At 39.7% G+C, this 20,533-nt stretch overlaps 2 protein-coding genes across 2 annotated transcripts in view; one reads left to right on the forward strand and one right to left on the reverse strand.

Moving 5' to 3' along the window:
- Window positions 1–20,533, forward strand: part of GABRB1 (gamma-aminobutyric acid type A receptor subunit beta1) — a 398,553-nt gene that overhangs the window by 127,948 nt on the left and 250,072 nt on the right. The window contains exon 4 of the mRNA XM_030880452.2: window positions 3,902–4,122. Coding sequence (XP_030736312.1) covers window positions 3,902–4,122 — 221 coding nt within the window. The remainder of the gene's footprint in view (window positions 1–3,901; window positions 4,123–20,533) is intronic.
- The window catches only part of COMMD8 (COMM domain containing 8), a 273,266-nt gene continuing 271,712 nt past the window's right edge, over window positions 18,980–20,533 (reverse strand). Inside the window, exon 6 of the mRNA XM_070045572.1 lies at window positions 18,980–19,224. Coding sequence (XP_069901673.1) covers window positions 19,204–19,224 — 21 coding nt within the window. The 3' untranslated portion in view covers window positions 18,980–19,203. The remainder of the gene's footprint in view (window positions 19,225–20,533) is intronic.

Below are 20,533 nucleotides of genomic sequence, written 5' to 3' on the forward strand. Positions count from 1 at the left end.
TTGTTTTTGGTGTCTGTCCCCAGTGGCTAAAGTTGGTTCAGTGGGTTGTGTAGGCTTCCTCATGGAGGGGACTAGTGCCTGTATTCTGGTGGATGAGGCTGGATCTTGTCTTTCTGGTGGGCAGGTCCACGTCTGGTGGTGTGTTTTGGGGTGTCTGTGAACTTATTATGATTTTAGGCCGCCTGTCTAATGGTGGGGTTGTGTTCCTGTGTTGCTAGTTGTTTGGCATAGGGTGTCCAGCACTGTAGCTTGCTGGTCGTTGAGTGAAGCTGGGTGTTGGTGTTGAGATTGAGATCTCTAGGAATTTTTCGCCGTTTGATATTACGTGGAGCTGGGAGGTCCCTTGTGGACCAGTGTCCTGAAGCTGGCTCTCCCACCTCAGAGGCACAGCAGTGGCTCCTGGCTGCAGCACCAAGAGCCTTTCAGCCACACGACTCAGAATAATAGGGAGAAAAAGTAGAAGGAAAGAAAGAAAGAGGATAAAAGAAAAAAAAAAAAAGTAAGGTAAAATAAAATAAAGTTATTAAAATAAAAATAATTATTAAAAATGTTTTTAAAAAGTAAAAAAACAAACAAACAAAAAAACGGACGGATAGAACCCTAGGACAAATGGTGGAAGCAAAGCTATACAGACAAAATCTCACACAGAAGCATACACATACACACTCAAAAAGAGGAAACGGGGGAAAAAATCATAAATCTTGCTCTCAAAGTCCACCTCCTCAAGTTGGGATGATTCATTGCCTATTCAGGTATTCCACAGATGCAGGGTACATCAAGTTGATTGTGGAGATTTAATCCACTGCTCCTAAGGCTGCTGGGAGAGATTTCCCTTTTTCTTCTTTGTTCACACAGCTCCCAGGGTTCAGTTTTGGATTTAGCCCCGCCTCTGCGTTTAGGTCGCCGGAAGGCGTCTGTTCTTCGCTCAGACAGGACAGGCTTAAAAGAGTCGCTGATTCGCGGGCTCTGGCTCACTCAGGCCGGGGGTGGGGGGAGGGAGGGGCGTGGCCTGCGGGGCGGGCCTGCGGCGGCAGAGGCCTCTCTGACGTCGCACCAGCGTGAGGCGCGCCGTGCGTTCTCCCGGGAAAGTTGTCCCTGGATCCCGGGACCCTGGCAGTGGCGGGCTGCACAGTCTTCCCGGAAAGGAGGTGTGGAGAGTGACCTGTGTTCGCACACAGGCTTCTTGGTGGCGGCAGCAGCAGCCTTAGCGTCTCATGCCCGTCTCTGGGGTCCGCGCTTTTAGCCCGCGGCTTGGGCCCGTCTCTGGAGCTCCTTTAAGCGGCGCTCTTAATCCCCTCTCCTCGCGCACCAGGAAACAAAGAGGGAAGAAAAAGTCTCTTGCCTCTTCGGCAGGTCCAGACTTTTCCCCGGACTCCCTCCCGGCTAGCCGTGGAGCACTAGCCCCCTTCAGGCTGTGTTCACGCCGCCAACCCCAGTCCTGTCCCTGCGCTCCGTCCGAAACCGAAACCGGAGCCTCGGCTTGCAGCCCCGCCCGCCCCGGCGGTGAGCAGACAAGCCTCTCATGCTGGTGAGTGCCGGTCGGCACCGGTCCTCTGTGTGGGAATCTCTCCGCTTTGCCCTCCACACCCCTGTTGCTGTGCTCTCCTCCGTGGCCTCGAAGCTCCCCCCCTCAGCCACCTGCAGTCTCCGCCCGCGAAGGGGCTTCTAGTGTTTGGAAACCTTTCCTCCTTCACGGCTCCCTCCCACTGGTGCAGGTCCTGTCCCTATTCTTTTGTCTCTGTTTATTCTTTTTTCTTTTGCCCCACCCAGGTACGTGGGGGGGTTTCTTGCCTTTTGGGCGGTCTGAGGTCTTCTGCCAGCGTTCAGTAGGTGTTCTGTAGGAGTTTTCCACGTGTAGATGTATTTCTGATGTATCTTGTGGAGGAAGGTGATCTCCGCGTCCTACTCTTCCGCCATCTTCCTCCAAGACTCTCATTTGTATTTTATAATAAGTTTTTACTCATCACACATTAAAACTTTCTTTGTTGAGGAGAATGTGGAGTAAGGATTTTGCCTCATGGTCTCATTGTGAGGAAATCCTCTGTAGCGCTACGAGAGTTGGAGGCTAATGTGTATTCAGCGTGAGTAGTGAAACATGTAACCCATTGCTGCTTGTGCTGAGCTAGTCATTCATTTTCTTACATTGTCTGAATTACAAACAAGACCCCAACAACAAGACTTACAAGACAAACAGTTGCTTACTTTCATGGTTACCAGGGTCCTTCTTCCTGCAGGTTCTTTTATAAACATCTCTTTAAAAGTGGAAATGCTTATGAAAACGAATACGTACACTCCAAATAATTTGGAAGTATGATATTAATCTTTAAATAGCAACAATTTTTGAAGATAATATATTTGTTTAGCATGTTAGTTTCTAAAGTACTTGCACCATGATTCTCCTAAGTAATGCTTTCAATAAGCTAGTAAAATGCTATTTTTATTTTAGAAATGAGACATCTGACATATAAGGGGTTAAGTTAGTTGCTCATGGTTACATAGCTCTACATGTGGTAGATTTTGGAATGGAGGTGTTTTAGAATCTAAGGCCCAGAATCTGTTCAATTCATTGTCCTCCAAAAAGGTATTGATGTAAAGAGCTTGAAGAGGATGCAAATGCAGATGTTAGCAGTTGAGAAGAGAATTGTGTATAACTCTGTGGGTTCTTTTTTTCTGTTAAATGAAGGTAAGGTGGAAGGAGGTTTCAGACCTATAAAAAGGATATTGTATGATTAGTAGCGAAGAGCAAATGTCCTTGTCATTGAACAAGAAAGAATGGCTTTGAATTATTGCAAGATTATTTCTGAGTAAACAGTGTAAGCATTCTTGAATATAGTGGTTAAAGGACATTGGAACTCATTATCCAGAACAAATATTGTCTTATCATTTAAGATATTTCAGAAATTCATAAATATCCATATAGGTATCTAGATGAAGTGCAATTTGCCCAGATGTAAGACATGATCGGAGCCAATGCTTCCCAAACAGTGGTATATATAACAATGGCAGTACACAGAGTTGTGAAGGAATTATGACATGTTTTCTTAATTGTTGCTAAAGCATCCAGCTAAAGCTGTTGACAGATAAGTATCCTTTAAAAGAAAAAGTGAACCTTCTGTTTTTATAATATTGGGACCGCATCTTAAGTCTTTATGATTTTACTGCTACCTCTTATTCTTTTAATGGACAATTACACTTTGTATTAATAGAGTTCTTTAAAAACATACAACTAAAGCTCTAAGATAATCTTCACCATTCCTCTCCTGTGAGCTTGACACATTTATTGAGCCCAAATCTTCCTGTCTCTCACTGCCAGGGGAAACCTGGGCAGAAAGAAAAGTGCAAAGGTATGTCCTTAGTGTAACCTTTTACAGGAGATGGGGAAACAAACTCGAGTACAAACCCATCTCTGAACTCAAACGAATTCCTGAATCAAGCAGTACTGTAAATACAATACCCAGAGGTAGATTTTTGTGAACATGAATCTACAGGTACAACTTCCCTTTACAGCCTTCCCCATGATATCATTACCTTAACATCAAACCTTAAAATTCAGTTAAATGGCTTTACTCTATATTTGTGCAAATGCTTCTGCATGCATTCAATTATTGCACTAGTACTTCTAACCTATTGGTTGCCCTATACTTGGAGGTGCAAATTTCAATATATTCAAATATAACCTTGTAGGGGAGGTTGGTGAGTCAACCTAGCACAGGGAGATCAGCTCAGTGCTTTGTGACCACAGAATGGTGAGTCTCTAGGTATCCACAGTACCACATGCTATCACATTCTTACCAAAAAGGCTTTTAGATGGTGATGATGATGATGATGACGTTGATGATGATGATGATGATGATGGTGGTGATGATGGTAAAATTCTTTGTTCGGTTTCCTTTTTTTGCAGGATTATACACTCACCATGTATTTCCAGCAGTCTTGGAAAGACAAAAGGCTTTCTTATTCTGGAATCCCACTAAACCTCACGCTAGACAACAGGGTAGCTGACCAACTCTGGGTACCAGACACCTACTTTCTGAATGACAAGAAATCATTTGTGCATGGGGTTACAGTGAAAAATCGAATGATCCGACTGCATCCTGATGGAACAGTTCTCTACGGACTCCGGTAAACAGCTTTGTGTTGCATGTTTTACTGTTGTTGTTCACGTTGTTGTTTAATTTTTACTCTTGGAAATGGACAGAGGGGGAGAAAGGCAAGTAGGTGAATATATAGACTCTTTAATCTTTATAATAACATTATATTAAAGTTCAGAAAATCTCTTTAGAACAATTCGAGCTAAATCTAGACAACTTTGTCCATCAAAGGAAAGTGAATTTTTTTGCCGTGATCCTCAAATAATAAACATAGTAATAAGAATATGTGTTTTTGTTAGACAGATTTCACATCCAGCTTATTCTAGAAGTTAAATTTTTTTTAGCCAATTGTTTGATTATCTTCGGTCCACCCAGACTCAATTACAATGTGTTCTAGGTATTCTCTATAGCGACTTAATTATGAAATGGAATTGAGAAACAACATTTTGAAGAAATAGGAAAATATTTTGTGGTGACTTTTAGAAGATGCAAAGTGATTTTATTCCCTTAAATCTCTTATGTTTTCATTTTTATTTTCATGTATGTGATCCACATTAAATTAATTTTTGTGTTTCTTATGAGGTAGGGATTGAGGTTCATTTTTTTCCATATGGCTTTACAGTTATTCTAGTACTGTTTATTGAAAAGACTTTGCTTTTCCCTTCAGATAGTGTTGGTACCTTTGACTGAATAATTGTGGGTCTATTTCTAGCATTTATTTTGTTCCACTGTTCTTTTGGTCCGTCCTTAGACAGTATCACACTATTTAATTAGCATAGCTAGTTGTTAAGTTATGAAGTCCCATAATATAAGTCCTTCAACTTTATGCTGACTGTTTAAAAATTGCTTTGGAAATTCTAGGTTCTTTGCATCTCCCTATAACTTTTAGGATCAACTTGTTGATTTCTACCCAAAAAAGTCTGCTGGGCTTATAATTAAGTGCATTGAATCTATAGATCAGTTTGGGGAGAATTGACAATTTAAAATTATCAGGTTTTCTAACCATGAATATATCTTTATATGTTTATGTTACCTTTAATTTCTATCAACAATGTTTTGCACCACAGAGTGTTTTGTTTCATTTATTTTTTTTAAAGAATCAAGTGTAAAAGAGGTATTATACACTTATAGAGGTCTGTTACTAACACTCAGGTAGTTAAGGGTTGATTAAAACTTTTAGGCTACAGTTCAAATCAGCTACCAGTTTTACGAAAGAAATATTTGAATTGTAACATGTTATTGTAGGATGTGTAGAGCGGTGGTTCTTTAACCTTTGTTAATCTTTGTGATCCCTTTGAGAAGCTGATGAAATTTTCCTATTATTTTAGAGTATTCATAAGTGCCCTAAAATCCTTTATATGGCATCAATGCCAAGCTAAAACTGTGGTTAAGGGCCAACAGTCTAGAATTAATGTGTGTCCAATATCCGAAAACAAAATGCAAGTGAAAAGAATTTATCTATGATAAAACTTTTTTTTAAACATCTTTAATGGAGTATAATTGCTTAACGTTGTTGCATTAGTTATCTGGATATAACAAAATGAATCAGCTATATGCATACGTATAGCCCCATATCCCCTCCCTCTTGTGTCTCCCTCCCACCCATCCTGTCCCACCCTCTAGGTGGTCACAAAGCACCGAGCTGATCTCCCTGTGCTAGGCAGAAGCTTCCCACTAGCTATCTGTTCTACATTTGGTAGTGTATATATGTACATGCCACTCTCTCATTTCGTCCCAGCTTACCCTTCCCCCTCCCCATGTGTTCAAGTCCATTCTCTACATCTGCGTCGTTATTCCTGTCCTGTCCCTAGGTTCTTCAGAACCTTTTTTTTTGTAGATTCCATATATATGTGTTAGTATACGGTATTTGTTTTTCTCTTCCTGACTTACTTCACTCTGTATGACACACTCAAGGTCCATCCAATTCACTACAAATAACTCAACTTCGTTTCTTTTCATGGCTGAGTAATATTCCATTGTATATATGTGCCACGTCTTCTTTATCCATTCATCTGTCGACTGACACTTAGGTTGCTTCCATGTCCTGGCTATTGTAAAAAGAACTGCAGTGAACATTGTGGTACATGACTCTTTTAGAATTATGGTTTTCTCAAGATATATACCCAGTAGTGGGATTGCTGTGTCGTATGGTAGCTCTATTTTTAATTTTTTAAGGAACCCCCATACTGTTCTCCACAGTGGCTGTGTCAATTTACATTCCCAACAACAGTGCAAGAAGGTTCCCTTTTCTCCACACCCTCTCCAGCATTTATTCTTTGTAGATGCTTTGATGATGGCCATTCTGACAGGTGTGAGGTGATACCTCATTGTAGTTTTGATTTGCATTTCTCTACTGATTAGTGATGTTGAGCATCCTTTCATTTGTTTGTTGGCAATCTATATATCTTCTTTGGAGAAATGTTTATTTAGGTCTTCTGCCCATTTTTGGATAGGGTTGTTTGTTTTTTTGATATTGAGCTGCATGAGCTGCTTGTATGCTTTGGAGATTAATCCATTGTCACTTGCTTCACTTGCAAATATTTTCTTCCATTCTGAGGGCTGCCTTTTCATCTTGTTTATGGTTTCCTTTGTTGTGCCAAAGCTTTTAAGTTTCATTAGGTCCCATTTGTTTATTTTTGTTTTTATTTCCATTTCTCTGGGAGGTGGGTCAAAAAGGATTTGCTGTGATTTATGTCATTTATGTTTTCCTCTAAGAGTTTTATAGTGTCTGAACTTACATTTAGGTCTTTAATCCATTTTGAGTTTATTTTTGTGTATGGTGTTAGGGAGTGTTCTAATTTCATTCTTTTACAAGTAGCTGTCAAGTTTTCCCAGCACCACTTATTGAAGAGGCTGTCTTTTCTCCATTGTATATTCTTGCCTCCTTTATCAAAGATAAGATGGCCATATGTGTGTGGGTTTATCTCTGGGCTTTCTTTCCTCTTCCATTGGTCTATATTTCTGTTTTTCTGCCAGTACCATACTGTGTTGATTACTGTAGTTTTGTAGTATAGTCTGAAGTCATGGAGCGTGATTCATCCAGCTCCGTTTTTCTTTCTCAAGATTGCTTTGGTTATTTGGGGTTTTTGTGTTTCCATACAAATTGTGAAATGTTTTGTTCTACTTCTGTGAAAAATGCCCTTGGTAGTTTGATAGGGATTTCATTGAATCTGTAGATTGCTTTGGGTAGTATAGTCATTTTCACAATGTTGATTCTTCCAATCCAAGAATATGGTATATCTCTCCATCTGTCTGTATCATCTTTAAATTCTTTCATCAGTGTCTTATAGTTTTCTGCATACCGGCCTTTTGTCTCCTTAGGTAGGTTTATTCCTAGGTATTTTATTCTTTTCATTGCAGTGCTAAATGGGAGTGTTTCCTTAATTTCTCTTTCAGATTTTTCATCATTAGTGTATAGGAATGCAAGAGATTTCTGTGCATTAATTTTGTATCCTGCTACTTTACCAAATTCATTGATTAGCTCTGGTAGTTTTCTGGTAGCATCTATAGGATTCTCTATGCATAGTATCATGTCATCTGCAAACAGTGACAGTTTACTTCTTTTCTGATTTGGATTCCTTTTTTTTTTTTTATTCTGATTGCTGTGGCTGAAACTTCCAAACTATGTTGAATAATAGTGGCGAGAGTGGGAAACCTTGTCTTGCTCTTGATCTTAGTGGAAATGGTTTCAGTTTTTCATCAACTCAATCTCATCATTGAGAACGATGTTGGCTATGGATTTGTCTTACATGGCCTTTATTATGTTGACATAAGTTCTCACTATGCCTACTTTCTGGAGGGTTTTGTTCATAAATCGGTGTTGAATTTTGTCTCAAGACTTTTCTGCATCTATTGAGATTATCATATGTTTTTTATCCTTCAGTTTGTTAATATGGTGTATCACATTGATTGATTTGCGTATATTGAAGAATTCTTGAATCCTGGGATAAACACCACTTGATGATGGTGAATGATCCTTTTAATGTGCTGTTGGATTATGTTTGCTAGTATTCTGTTGAGGATTTTTGCATCAATGTTCATCAGTGATATTGGCCTGTAGTTTTCTTTTTTTGTGACATCTTTGTCTGGTTTTGGTATCAGGGTGATGGTGGCCTCCTAGAATGAGTTTGGGAGTGTTCCTCCCTCTGCTATATTTTGGAAGAGTTTGAGAAGGATAGGTATTAGCTCTTCTCTAAATGTTTGTTAGAATTTGCCTGTGAAGCCATCTGGTCCCGGTCTTTTGTTTGTTGGAAGATTTTTAATCACAGTCTCAATTTCAGTGCTTGTGATTGGTCTGTTTATATTTTCTATTTCTTCCTGATTCAGTCTTGAGGGGTTGTGCTTTTCTAAGAATTTGTCCATTTCTTCCATGTTGTCCATTTTATTGACATATAGCTGCTTGTAGTCATCTCTCATGATCCTTTGCATTTCTGCAGTGTCACTTGTTACTTCTCCTTTTTCATTTCGAATTCTGTTGATTTGAGTCTTCTCCCTTTATTAATTTTTTTGATGAGCCTGGCTAATGGTATATTAGTTTTGTTTATCTTCTCTAAGAACCAGCTTTTAGTTTTATTGAGCTTTACTATTGTTTCCTTCATTTTTTTTTCACTTATTTCTGATCTGATCCTTATGGTTTCTTTCCTTCTGCTAACTTTAGGGTTTTTTGTTCTTCTTTGTCTAATTGCTTTAGGTGTAAGGATAGGTTGTTTATTTGAGATGTTTCTTGTTTCTTGAGGTAGGATTGTATTGCTATAAACTTCCCTCTTAGAACTGCTTTTGCTGCATTCCATAGGTTTTGGGTCATTGTGTTTTTGTTGTCCTTTGTTTCTAGGTATTTTTTGATTTCCTCCTTGATTTCTTCAGTGATTTCTTAGTTATTTAGTAGTGTATTGTTTAGCCTCCATGTGTTTGTATTTTTTGCAGTTGTTTTCCCGTAATTGAAATCTAGCCTCATAACATTGCGTTTTGAAAAAGATACTTGATATGATTCCTATTTTCTTAAATTTACCAAGGCTTGATTTGTGACCCAAGATATGGTCTATCCTGCTGGAGTATGTTACATGAGCACTTGAGAAGAAAGTGTATTCTGTTGTTTCGGGGTGGAATGTCCTATAAATATGAATTAAGTCCATCTTGTTTAATGTGTCATTTAAAGCTTGTGTTTCCTTATTAATTTTCATTTTGGTTGATCTGTCCATTGGAGAAATTGGGGTGTTAAAGTCCCCTAATATTATTGTGTTACTGTCGATTTCCCCTTCATGTTTGTTAGCATTTGCCTTATGTGTTGAGGTGCTGCTATGTTGGGTGCATAAATATTTACAGTTGTTATATCTTCTTCTTGGATTGATCCCTTGATCATTTTTTAGTGTCCTTTATTGTGTCTTGTAATAGTCTTTATTATAAAGTCTATTTTATGTGATATGAGAATTGCTACTCCAGCTTTCTTTTGATTTCCAATTGCATGCAATATCTCTTTCCCTCCCCTCACTTTCAGTCTGTATGTGTCCCTGGGTCTTAAGTGGGTCTCTTTTAGACAGCATATATACAGGTCTTGTTTTTATATTCATTCAGCCAATCTATGTCTTTTGGTTGGAGCATTTAATCCATTTACATTTAAGGTAATTATCAAAATGTATGTTCCTATTACCATTTTCTTAATTGTTTTGGGTTTGCTTTTGTTGGTTTTTTCCCTCTCTTGTGTTTCATGCGTAGAGAAGTTTCTTTAGCATTTGTTGTAACGCTGGTTTGGTGGTGCTGAATTCTCTTACCTTTTGCTTGTCTGTAAAGCTTTTAATTTGTCTGTCAAATCGGAATGAGATCCTTGCTGGGTAGAGTAATCTTGGTTGTAGATTTTCCCCTTTCATTACTTTAAATTTGTCCTGCCACTCCCTTCTGGCTTGCAGAGTTTCTGCTGAAAAATCAGCTGTTAACCTTATGGGGATTCCCTTGTATGTTATTTGTTGCTTTTCCCTTGCTGCTTTTAATATGTTTTCTTTGTGTTTAATTTTTGATAGTTTTATTAATATGTGTCTTGGTATGTTTCTCTTTGGGTTTACCCTGTTTGGAACTCTCCGCTCTTCCTGGACTTGATCGACTGTTTTCTTTCCCGTGTTAAGGATGTTTTCGACTAACATCTCTTCAAATATTTTCTCAGTCCCTTTCTTTTTCTCTTCTTCTTCTGGAAACCCTATAATTCAAATGTTGGTGCATTTAATATTGTCCCAGAAGTCTCTGAGACTGTCCTCAATTCTTTTCATTCTTTTTTCTTTATTCTGCTCTGTGGTAGTCATTTCCACTATTATATCTTCTAGGTCACTTATACGTTCTTCTGCCTCAGGTATTCTGTTATTGATTCCTTCTAGAGAATTTTTAATTTCATTTATTGTGTTGTTCATCGTTGTTTGTTTGCTCTTTAGTTCTTCTAGCTCCTTAGTAAACGTTTCTTCTATTTTCTCCATTCTATTTCCAAGATTTTGGATCATCTTTACTATCATTACTCTAAATTCTTTTTCAGGTGGAATGCCTATTTCCTCTTCATTTGTTTGGTCTGGTGGGTTTTAACTTTGCTCCTTCATCTGTTGCATATTTCTCTGTCTTCTCATTTTGCTTAACTTACTGTGTTTGTGGTCTCCTTTTTCACATGCTGCAGGTTCATAGTTCCCGTTGTTTATGGTGTTTGCCCCCATGGGGTAAGGTTGGTTCAGTGAGCTGTGTAGGCTTCCTGGTGAGGGGACTGGTGCCTGTGTTCTGGTGGGTGTATCTGGATCTTGTCTTTCTGGTGGGAAGGACCGTGTCCGGTGGTGTGTTTTGGGGTATCTGTGAACTTATTATGATTTTAGGCAGCCTCTCTGCTAAAGGGTGGGGTTGTGTTCCTGTCTTGCTAGTTGTTTGGCATGGGTGTCCAGCACTGGAGCTTGCTGGTTGTTGAGTGGAGCTGGGTCTTAGTGTTGAGACAGAGATCTCTGGGAGAGCTCTTGCCAATTGATATTACGTGGGGCCAGGAGGTCTCTGGTGATCCAATGTCCTGAACTCGGCTCTCCCACCCCAGAGGCTCAGGCCTGACAGCCAGCCGGAGCACCAAGACTCTGTCAGCCACACGGCTCAGAAGAAAAGGGAGAAAAAAAAAAAGAAAGAAAGAAAAATAAAATAATATAAAATAAAATAACGTCATTAGAATAAAAAGTTTTAAGAAATTATTAAAATAAAAAATTTTTTAAAGTAATAAAAAAATAGAAGTGAGCAACGAAACCAATAAACAAATCTACCAATGATAACAAGCACTAAAAACTGAACTAAGATAAACATGAAAATCAGAAACTGGTCAGTCACATACAGCAAATCCCAAGTCTACAGTTGCTCCTAAAGTCCACAGCCTCAATTTTGGAATGATCATTGCCTATTCAGGTATTCCACAGATGCAGGGTACATCAAGTTGATTGTGGAGATTTATTCTGCTGTTCCTGAGGCTGCACGGAGAAATTTCCCTTTCTCTTCTTTGTTCGCACAGTTCCTGGGGTCCAACTTTGGATTTGGCCCTGCCTCTGCATGTAGGTCACCCTCTGGCATCTGTTCTTTGCCCAGTCAAGAGGGGGTTAAAGGAGTGGCTGATTAGGGAGCTCTGGTTCACTCAGTCCGGGAGGGATGGATGGTTGCAGAATGCAGGGCAAGCCTGCGGGGTAGAGGCCAGCGTGATGTTGCAACAGCCTGAGGCATGCCATGTGTTCTCCCGGGGACATTGTCCCTGGATCATGGGACCCTGGCAATGGCGGGCTGCACAGGCTCCCAGGAGGGGAGGTGTGAATAGTGACCTGTGCTTGCACACAGGCTTCTTGGTGGCTGCAGTAGCAGCCTTAACATTTCATGTCCGTCTCTGGTGCCCGCGCTGATAGCTGTGGCTTGCGCCCATCTCTGGAGCTCGTTTAGGTGGTGCTCTGAATCCCCTCTCCTCACACACCCCGAAACAATGGTCTCTTGCCTCTTAGGCAGTTCCAGACTTTTTCCCAGACTCCCTCCCGACTAGCTGTGGTACACTAGCCCCCTTCAGGCTGTGTTCACCCATCCAACCCCAGTCCTCTCCCTGGGATCTGACTTCTGAATCCTGAGCCTCAGCTCCCATCCCCCATCCACCCTGGTGGTGAGCAGACAAGCCTCTCAGGCTGTTGAGTGCTGGTCGGCACCGATCCTCTGTGCGGGAATCTCTGCGCTTTGCCCTCCGCACCCCTGTTGCTGTGCTCTCCTCCGTGGCTCCGAAGCGCCCACCTCTGCCACCCGCAGTCTCCGCCTGCGAAGGGGCTTCCTAGTGTGTGGAAACCTTTCCCCCTTCACAGCTCCCTCCCACTGGTGCAGGTTCCATCCCTATTCTTTTGTCTCTGTTTTTCGTTTTTTCTTTTGCCCTACCCCGGTACGTGGGGAGTTTCTTGCCTTTTGGGAGGTCTGAGGTCTTCTGCCAGCGTTCAGTAGGTGTTCTGTAGGAGTTGTTCCACATGTAGATGTATTTTTGATGTATTTGTGGGGAGGAAGGTGATCTCCACGTCTTACTCCTCTGCCATCTTGAAGGTCCTCCCTGTGATATAAGTTTTGAATTTATACTAATGGTTGGCTATTTAGTTGATAGCTTTGGTCTTCATTTGCACAGTAAAATAGTTTCAGTTGATGCTGGCAAAATGATCTTTGGAATTTTCCCACTCTTTCAGTACCCCAGGAGCTGTCAACTCTAGTTAAAAATCTCTGACCTAAAATCTTCTCAGAAAAATGGTGAAATAAACTAACAAGTCCCTTGAGTGTATTGATATTTCTACAGATGAAATCTACTCATCCAAGAGCAGTGGTGGTCATTAGTGATGGTTCATACAATGGAAATCAGTTGTAATTTTTCTATTACCTATGTAGCTTCTATCACATATAACTAAGGTATAAAGTGATGAATTATCCTTCTGAAGTTTTCTAAGACAATAATTCTGTGACCCAACTTAGCAGGCCTATCGACTACATGTATATTCACTGTATGTGATTACTCAAAAGTGTATAAAAAATTGTTTTGTTAAAAGAAAAAAGACACCTCGACTTTTTGCAAGCAAGAATGTGGGTTGCATTCTCAGTTTATAGAGTCTCACTTCAGGCATTTTCTGAATTATTGGCAGCCTCTACCAATGGCAACGATGCAAAGGAAGAAAAATATCTGAGAACGATGAATTTGAATACACCTCATTTTAAAATGAGAAAACTGAGGCGTAAAAGGGGGAGGGGCCTGATCTAAGGGCACAACAAATGATAGAATTAGGACTAAAATCCAGGTTTCCTGATTCCCATACCTGTGCTTTTCTCACCCCACTGTCTTTCAGATGAATTTAAAGTCAATACCTTCTTCCAAGTTGCATAGCATTGCTTTCTCCTTTTTGGAGCCAACCCAGGCCTTTGTAGCTAGGATCCCACCAACAGATCTCTCCAAGAAAAACACAAATGCTTCATCTATTATTGGACTCTGATCTGTTTCTGGCATTGGCTTTTTTCATAAGAGCCTCACACCAGTCTGATATCTCTCCCCTCCTTCCCATATTCCTCTCTATCTCCTCCCTCACAGATTTGGTTTTCTTTACCCTAGAGGTTATAAATATCCTGGAGAAACCATGAGGTATAACAACTGGTATGATAACTGGAGTCAGAGGACCAAAGTTGGGCTCAAACTCTATACCATTTTCTGATTGCTTGACCTTAAATAAGTTATATAAATTTACTGATCCTTAGTTTTATCATGTGCAACAATGGACTAAGGAAGTTCTAGTGAAATAATGAATATGTTAATACATATAAATTCTAAGTTATATTTTTGTAAAGTTGTTGTGCCTGATATTGCCTTACTAGGTACTGGAAAAGTTGTGTGCTGAGGATGGTTCTCTAACTCCCAGGTGTGTCAGTGACCAAAACAGAGATACAGCTGTCCAATTAAGAAAACATTCACTGAGTGCCAGTATGTACAATACACCCACTCTTCTGGCCCTGGGAATAATTCTCCAGAAGCCTGGTAGAAATTTATCATTGTGGCAGAGTGGAAGCACCTGGGACTTTGAGTCAAAGAGACATGTGGCCTGACTAGTTTGTGCCCTACAGTAAGCTATTTCCTCTCTCTTGGCTTTAGATTACTCAGCCTTAAAGAGAAAGGAATTAGACAAAATCATCCCTAAATTCTCTGTCAAATCTAAATTTCAGTGCTTCTATGATCCTATATTATGGCTGTTCATTTTCATTCCTCTGATATAACATTTTCTAGGCTTAGAAAGGACAATCTGTACTTTTCTCTTTGTAGTTGTCTTTTCAGGAATAACCACCATATATCACTTCCTAAACACAGGCACTAGAAAATCCTTATAATATAACATAGGTGTTGACATATTTATGGCTGTACTTATTGTAGACAAGGGATCAGGAGAATGAAACTTCCTGCCTCATCCATAAGTCCAGATATAGTCATCATGAAATGATACCATGCATTAATGGGTTGTTTTTAGCAATTATGGGGTCAATGGGATTTTCTGAACGTACCTGAAAGCCTCTTTAACTAGGAACTCCATAATCATAAGACCATATCAATAAATTGAATCAAATTTTGCTATATTCAAACTCAATATGAAATGTTATAATCTAGTTTATATAAAGGCACAAGAATAGAGTTAGCTGTTTGCTATTTTTGTGAACTATGTCAAATCATATTTTATACCGCAGAGATGGCACATGGTTGTGTAAACACTCTAAAATGACAGAGTGGTGTCTGATGGGGGTCTGGTGCTTCTAGAAGAGCCAGGGTACTGTGCAACAGGCATTCAGTACACAGAAGAAACTACATCCCATTGTGCTTCTTACTCTCAGATTTCCGTTGCTGCGACAAAATGTGTCACACCAAGGAATAACCCTGCAATCATGATTACTTCCTATTCCACTTTGCCAGGGATCTAAATAAAGGATGGATGTCTGAGATGTGCTGTAAGATGTGGCAGGAGATGGGACTTACATCCATGGTACACGAGCCCCCCACCCTGCTCCTCTCAAGGCATATAATGTCACTTTCTTTCCTACTCAAAAGTGGAGACTAAATATCAACTCCCTCAATGTCACAGTTCAAATACTTAAAATTCTTCTGTCTTTCCTCCCTTCCTTCCATTTAACTCTGAGGAAGATTTTCTCTTCTTTCTAAGGCTAATCTTGCCATATACACATTTATCTTATTGCTGGATGCCCTTCAGAATTTGCTCCTCTTTTTAATTAAATCTTCAGTCTTTCCTCTGCTGGCTCCTTCTCTTTGATTTTCTCTTCAAGCACCAGTCCTCATAATAGCTTTGGTTTCCTCTGCTTCCTCACCACCCATTTACTCCTTAGGCTCCAAAAACATGGCTCCCAGCCATGCTCCTTTCCTAAAACAGCTCTGTCAAAATTTACCAGAGCCATTGCTGGTTCTGTTTATAGTCTTGACTTCTCTGAACGATTTTTTTAAATTAATTAATTTATTTATTTTATTTTATTTTTGGCTGCGTTGGGGCTTCATTGTTGCACACGGGCTTTCTCTAGTTGGGGCGAGCAGGGGCTACTCTTCGTTGCGGTGCACAGGCTTCTCATTGCGGTGGCTTCTCTTATTGTGGAGCACAGGCTCTAGGCACATGGGCTTCAGTAGTTGTGGCTCACGGGCTCAGTAGTTGTGGCTCACGGGCCCTAGAGCTCAGGCTCAGTATTTGTGGTGCATGGGCTTAGCTGTTCCACGGCATGTGGGATCTTTCTGGACCAGGGATCAAACCCAAGTCCCCTGCATTGGCAGGCAGACTCCTAACCACTGCATGGGAGGCATATTCTTAACCACTGCACCACCAGGGAAGTCCCTCTCTGAATGATTTGAGAGTGATTATTGACTTTGACTGTAGGATTTCCAAGATTCAGCACAAGTTTTTCATTATTCTTGTTCTCTCTTTTTGTTGTTCTATCACTGTTTCTTCTTTTGCCTCTAATTGTGAACTAGAGGGGTTCCTTGAATTTTGAACAACTCATTGAATTTAACAGATCAAATATCTAGAATATGAAATCACTGAGCTCAGAAAAATATTTGTAATCACTTACTGAGCATCTGTATGTGGATGCTTGCCCTGCCCGTTATTCCTGACATAATCCCTATTTCATATTATCTGTTTTTCCTAAAACCAGCTCTTCCTCCTTACACAGCTGCTAACAAAAGTCATCATCCTCCCAGTCAGTAAGCATAAACTTGTAGGCATCTTTGACTCTATATCTCTTTTGTCCCAAGATGCAATCTGTTGCTTCTATTCCACTCTATCTCGACCATCTCCGTTCCCAAGCTACTTCCATCACCTCAATTAACATCACCACTATTGGTCACTTCCTGGCCAGCTTCCTATCTTAATTTTACTTGTTCTCATCACTGTCATAGTATTCTTTCTATAGTGCATCATATCAATCACACACACACACACACACACACACACACACACACACCCCTAACAATGCCTCTATAGTCCCCATAAAATTAAGTTTTCCTTCTCCTGTATGAAATCTGAGACCCTCTGCATATGACCAAAATGTCTTTCAAACATTTCCTTCCTCCATGAAGCCTAAACTTTTATGAAACCATTTACTTATTTCTCTAAACAAACCTAGGGCATTTCAAATTCAAATATGTCCCAAATTTGCCAAGATCATATTTATACCAAAAAACTGTTAGTTGTTATCTGAAATTTACATTTAACTGGGCATCCTGTATTTCATCTGGCAACCCTCCAGCCCTGCTAAAATTCCCTCCCTTCTCTATCCCCTGACAGTTTCCCCACTTCACCACTTTCTCCCATCTCTCTTCTTTTCTTAAAAGCCTCTCTCAAATCCCACTTTCTCCATGAGGACTTTTACAGTATTCCCAACCAGATAAAAACTCATTCTCATTTGATACCTTACTTCATTTTAATCTCCTAAAGGCCCATGAGACTTGTAACTCTCTTAAGATGTTTTATCTTTCTGTGTCTTGGAGTTATTTTCCTGTGATGCAAACAAGATTGTATATTTGTTGAAAATATGAACTGTATTTCTTTCACCTTTGTATACACTTTCTCAAACCAAATAAATGTTTGAAAAATTGAAATGAAAATTTGTAAGATGCAGTCACCTGACTCATGATAGTTGTCAGCTGCAACATTTCGTGTATCTAAATGATGGCTTTTAACCAGAGATCCATTATCACTATTAATGACCAGATGTGTTCTGCCTCTTGTCCAAACATGATCCAGCTGGCTGAAAACACTGATTGTCTCTGAGGCTTAGCCCTGTGGGTGCTGAAAGACTGTGTTTATCTTTCCTTAAAAATGGCAGACATGGAACAACCTAATTCTGTGAAGACATGTAGTGGTATATTTAACCTCCTTTAACTGTTCTTCCTTTTGCCTTCCTCTCCTAACCCTTGCCTTGGCTTTTCTTTCAAACTTCCACAATGTTATTTTCCTGCATCTCTTACCAAAGGTGAGGCCAGGGCCAGTTGGTTTTGCAGGGCTACATGAGAATGGGGAATGGAATGGGTAGTGTAAGGAAAAGGCTTCCAGCTCAGTACTGGCTCACATTGGGATTCCATAGGTGTGTTGCAGAGTGTGTATGTGGGATTGTGTACACACACCGTAAGCACATACAGAGTAAGATGTACCTCTCACATCATTCTAACTAATATTGATAGCAATTGTATCAGGAATTCAACCAATACCCAAGTATATAAATAATTGAAATTATACTATACACCAAGCACTATGCTAAGTGATCTACCTATATTGTCATATTTAATCGTTACCACAACACTATGAACTTTGTACTGTTATTATGCTAATTTGACAGATACCAACACTAGGAGAGCTAAAGTAATTTTTCCTGTCTCATAATTTATTATTAACTTTTTAAAAGCAGGTCCAAACAGGTACACACATTGCATTTGGCTGGTAAAGTTATCTGAAATTTCTTTTACTCTAAATGTTTCCTTTTCCTTTATTTTCCCCCTAGAACTTTTTTTTCTTAGGAAACCATGCTGTTTTTTGTGATTACATCCATTTGTTGTAAATGTGTTCTTTTATGCCCCATATTTGAGACTTAAACAGATTTGAATTATTTTGTTGTGCTTTGGTGAGTGTGCTTCATAAACCAGTTGTATTATGTACTTTTATCTAGAGACCCAAAATGCCTGCCTGTCTCTGTTTTTGTGATGTGAACATTGATATGCTGATTTAGGCATTGACAACCTGACCTATACATTATAATAATTCCATTAATTTTTATGTAACAGTATTTGTTTGCTAGGGCTCCTGTAACAAAATCGGTGACTTAACAGAAATTTATTGTCTCACAGTTTTGGAGTCAGCAAGGTTGGTTCCTATCAAGGGCTGTGAAGGAAGGAGCTATTCCAGGCCCCTCTCCTTGGCATATAGATGACCGATTTCTCCCTGTGTCACCTTCCTTCCAGGTGTATCTGTGTGTCCCTTTTTCATAAGGCCACCAGTCATATTGGATTAGGGTTTACCCTAATGATCTCACATTAATTTGATTATCTCCATACAGACCCTATCTCAAATAAGGTCACATTCTGAGGTACTAAAGGTTAGGATTTCGACATGAATTTAGGGGGACACAATTCAGCCCAAATAGTAACAATTATAGCAGCCACTGATAATCTTTGCCTAAACTTATTTAGAGTTTACATAATGACAATATTCTATCAATCTTTCCTTATTTATTAACTAGATTATTCTCTAAAGAATTTTCCCTCACCAAATGTTAATCTGGAGGTCAAGTTAGGACAGTAAAGGCAGGATAAATGCTTGACTGTTTCCTTTTATTTAGTAGTTTTCAAAACAACAAGTTGTTTCTCTAGAACCCCCCAAATATGACCACTGAGGTTTGCCATTTTGTTATTTTTTGTGTGTTTAGCATTATGAAGTCACAGGTATGTCTGTTTCAGTCCACTGCAGCTATTGTTATTTTTGATCTTGTTTGTCTTATCTTTGGCCAGTGGCAGACCCTTTAAATTGACGCCTGAGTTCTTTCAACATGACCTCAATAGTCGCTGATAGCATCCTTGCCTTCTGACGCATCAACTTGTAAATTCTCTGTCCTAGAGGAGGATAAAATACATCATGAGTTCATATTGATATTTCTAACTCAAATTTAGAATTGCAGGGCTTTTATTCAACTTCTTTGATTTTACACTTTGTTTCTTTCCTCTTCATTGAAAACATTGGTTCTTCATGTATTAACGTGACTATTTATTCACTTTGTCCTGTCATGTGTAATATATATGTATATATGTGTGTATGTATGTATATATCTAATAGTATACATAATAGTTTTTAAATAAAAATACCAACATTATTGTTACTGTCCTGTGTTAAGCCATTTTTTCCCTGCAGATCATTTCTAGGAAGACAGTTGTCCAAGTAAGATGCTTTTGTTGCTTACCATTGTAGAAATGAAAATAATTAGGGAGGGCACACAGCATAAATGGGAATAGCTCTGCCAAGTATGTGCACTTTATGAAATGTGCACAGCTTTGTCAGGTTCTCTAACACATACCAATGACTCCAAATCCCAAAGAGAAGCTTCTAAGCTTTAGGTTTCAGAAGTGAATCAAATGTTTACCAGAAACTTGTGGCCTGATGGGGATTTTGAGAACTCCCTTACTGTATTTGCTTACCTAGCTCCACTCTGAATTGATTTTTTGGATGTTCTTGACACTGCCTGACCATGGGTTGTGCATGAGAATAAAATCAATGGTTACATTTATTGAATATGAAAGAAAAACAGAGTTTCCCACTATTCCTTGGAGGATTATTGCCTTGTTCTTCATGATAAAGCCAAGTAAAAAGTAGAGGCAATTATCTCCATAGTACAGATACAACAAAACCCCACCATTATTGATTTTTAAAGCAGTTTGGGGCCCCTCAATGTTTCATATTAGCTTTCTATATTGATTGTACACCCTGAAAAAAAGACTTCTCTTTCTTACAGACTTTCTGTGTAGAGGCAGTTATGATTACATTCAAGAGTCCTGGGAAGATCACACAGGGTTTACTGTGAGACAGGCTGGGCAAAAAATATTGTTGAGTCGATTGCAGAGAATAAATATATGGGCAGATGCAATGTTTGCAGAGGAGGACTGGCGGAAATTGATAAATGCATCCTGTTAAGAGAAACTTGTTACTTCAAATGGAAGAGAGAAAAAACAGGGCATGCATAAAGAATAGGTAGCTCACTTTATTAATAGACAGAATGCCGTGGGGACTCTTTTTTTTTTTTTTGCGGTACGCGGGCCTCTCACTGCTGTGGCCTCTCCCGTTGTGGAGCACAGGCTCCGGACACGCAGGCTCAGCGGCCATGGCTCACGGGCCCAGCCACTCTGCAGCATGTGGGATCTTCCCGGACCG

Source organism: Globicephala melas, chromosome 5 (genome assembly GCF_963455315.2).
Source record: "Globicephala melas chromosome 5, mGloMel1.2, whole genome shotgun sequence".
In the NCBI taxonomy this organism is placed as follows: domain Eukaryota; kingdom Metazoa; phylum Chordata; class Mammalia; order Artiodactyla; family Delphinidae; genus Globicephala; species Globicephala melas.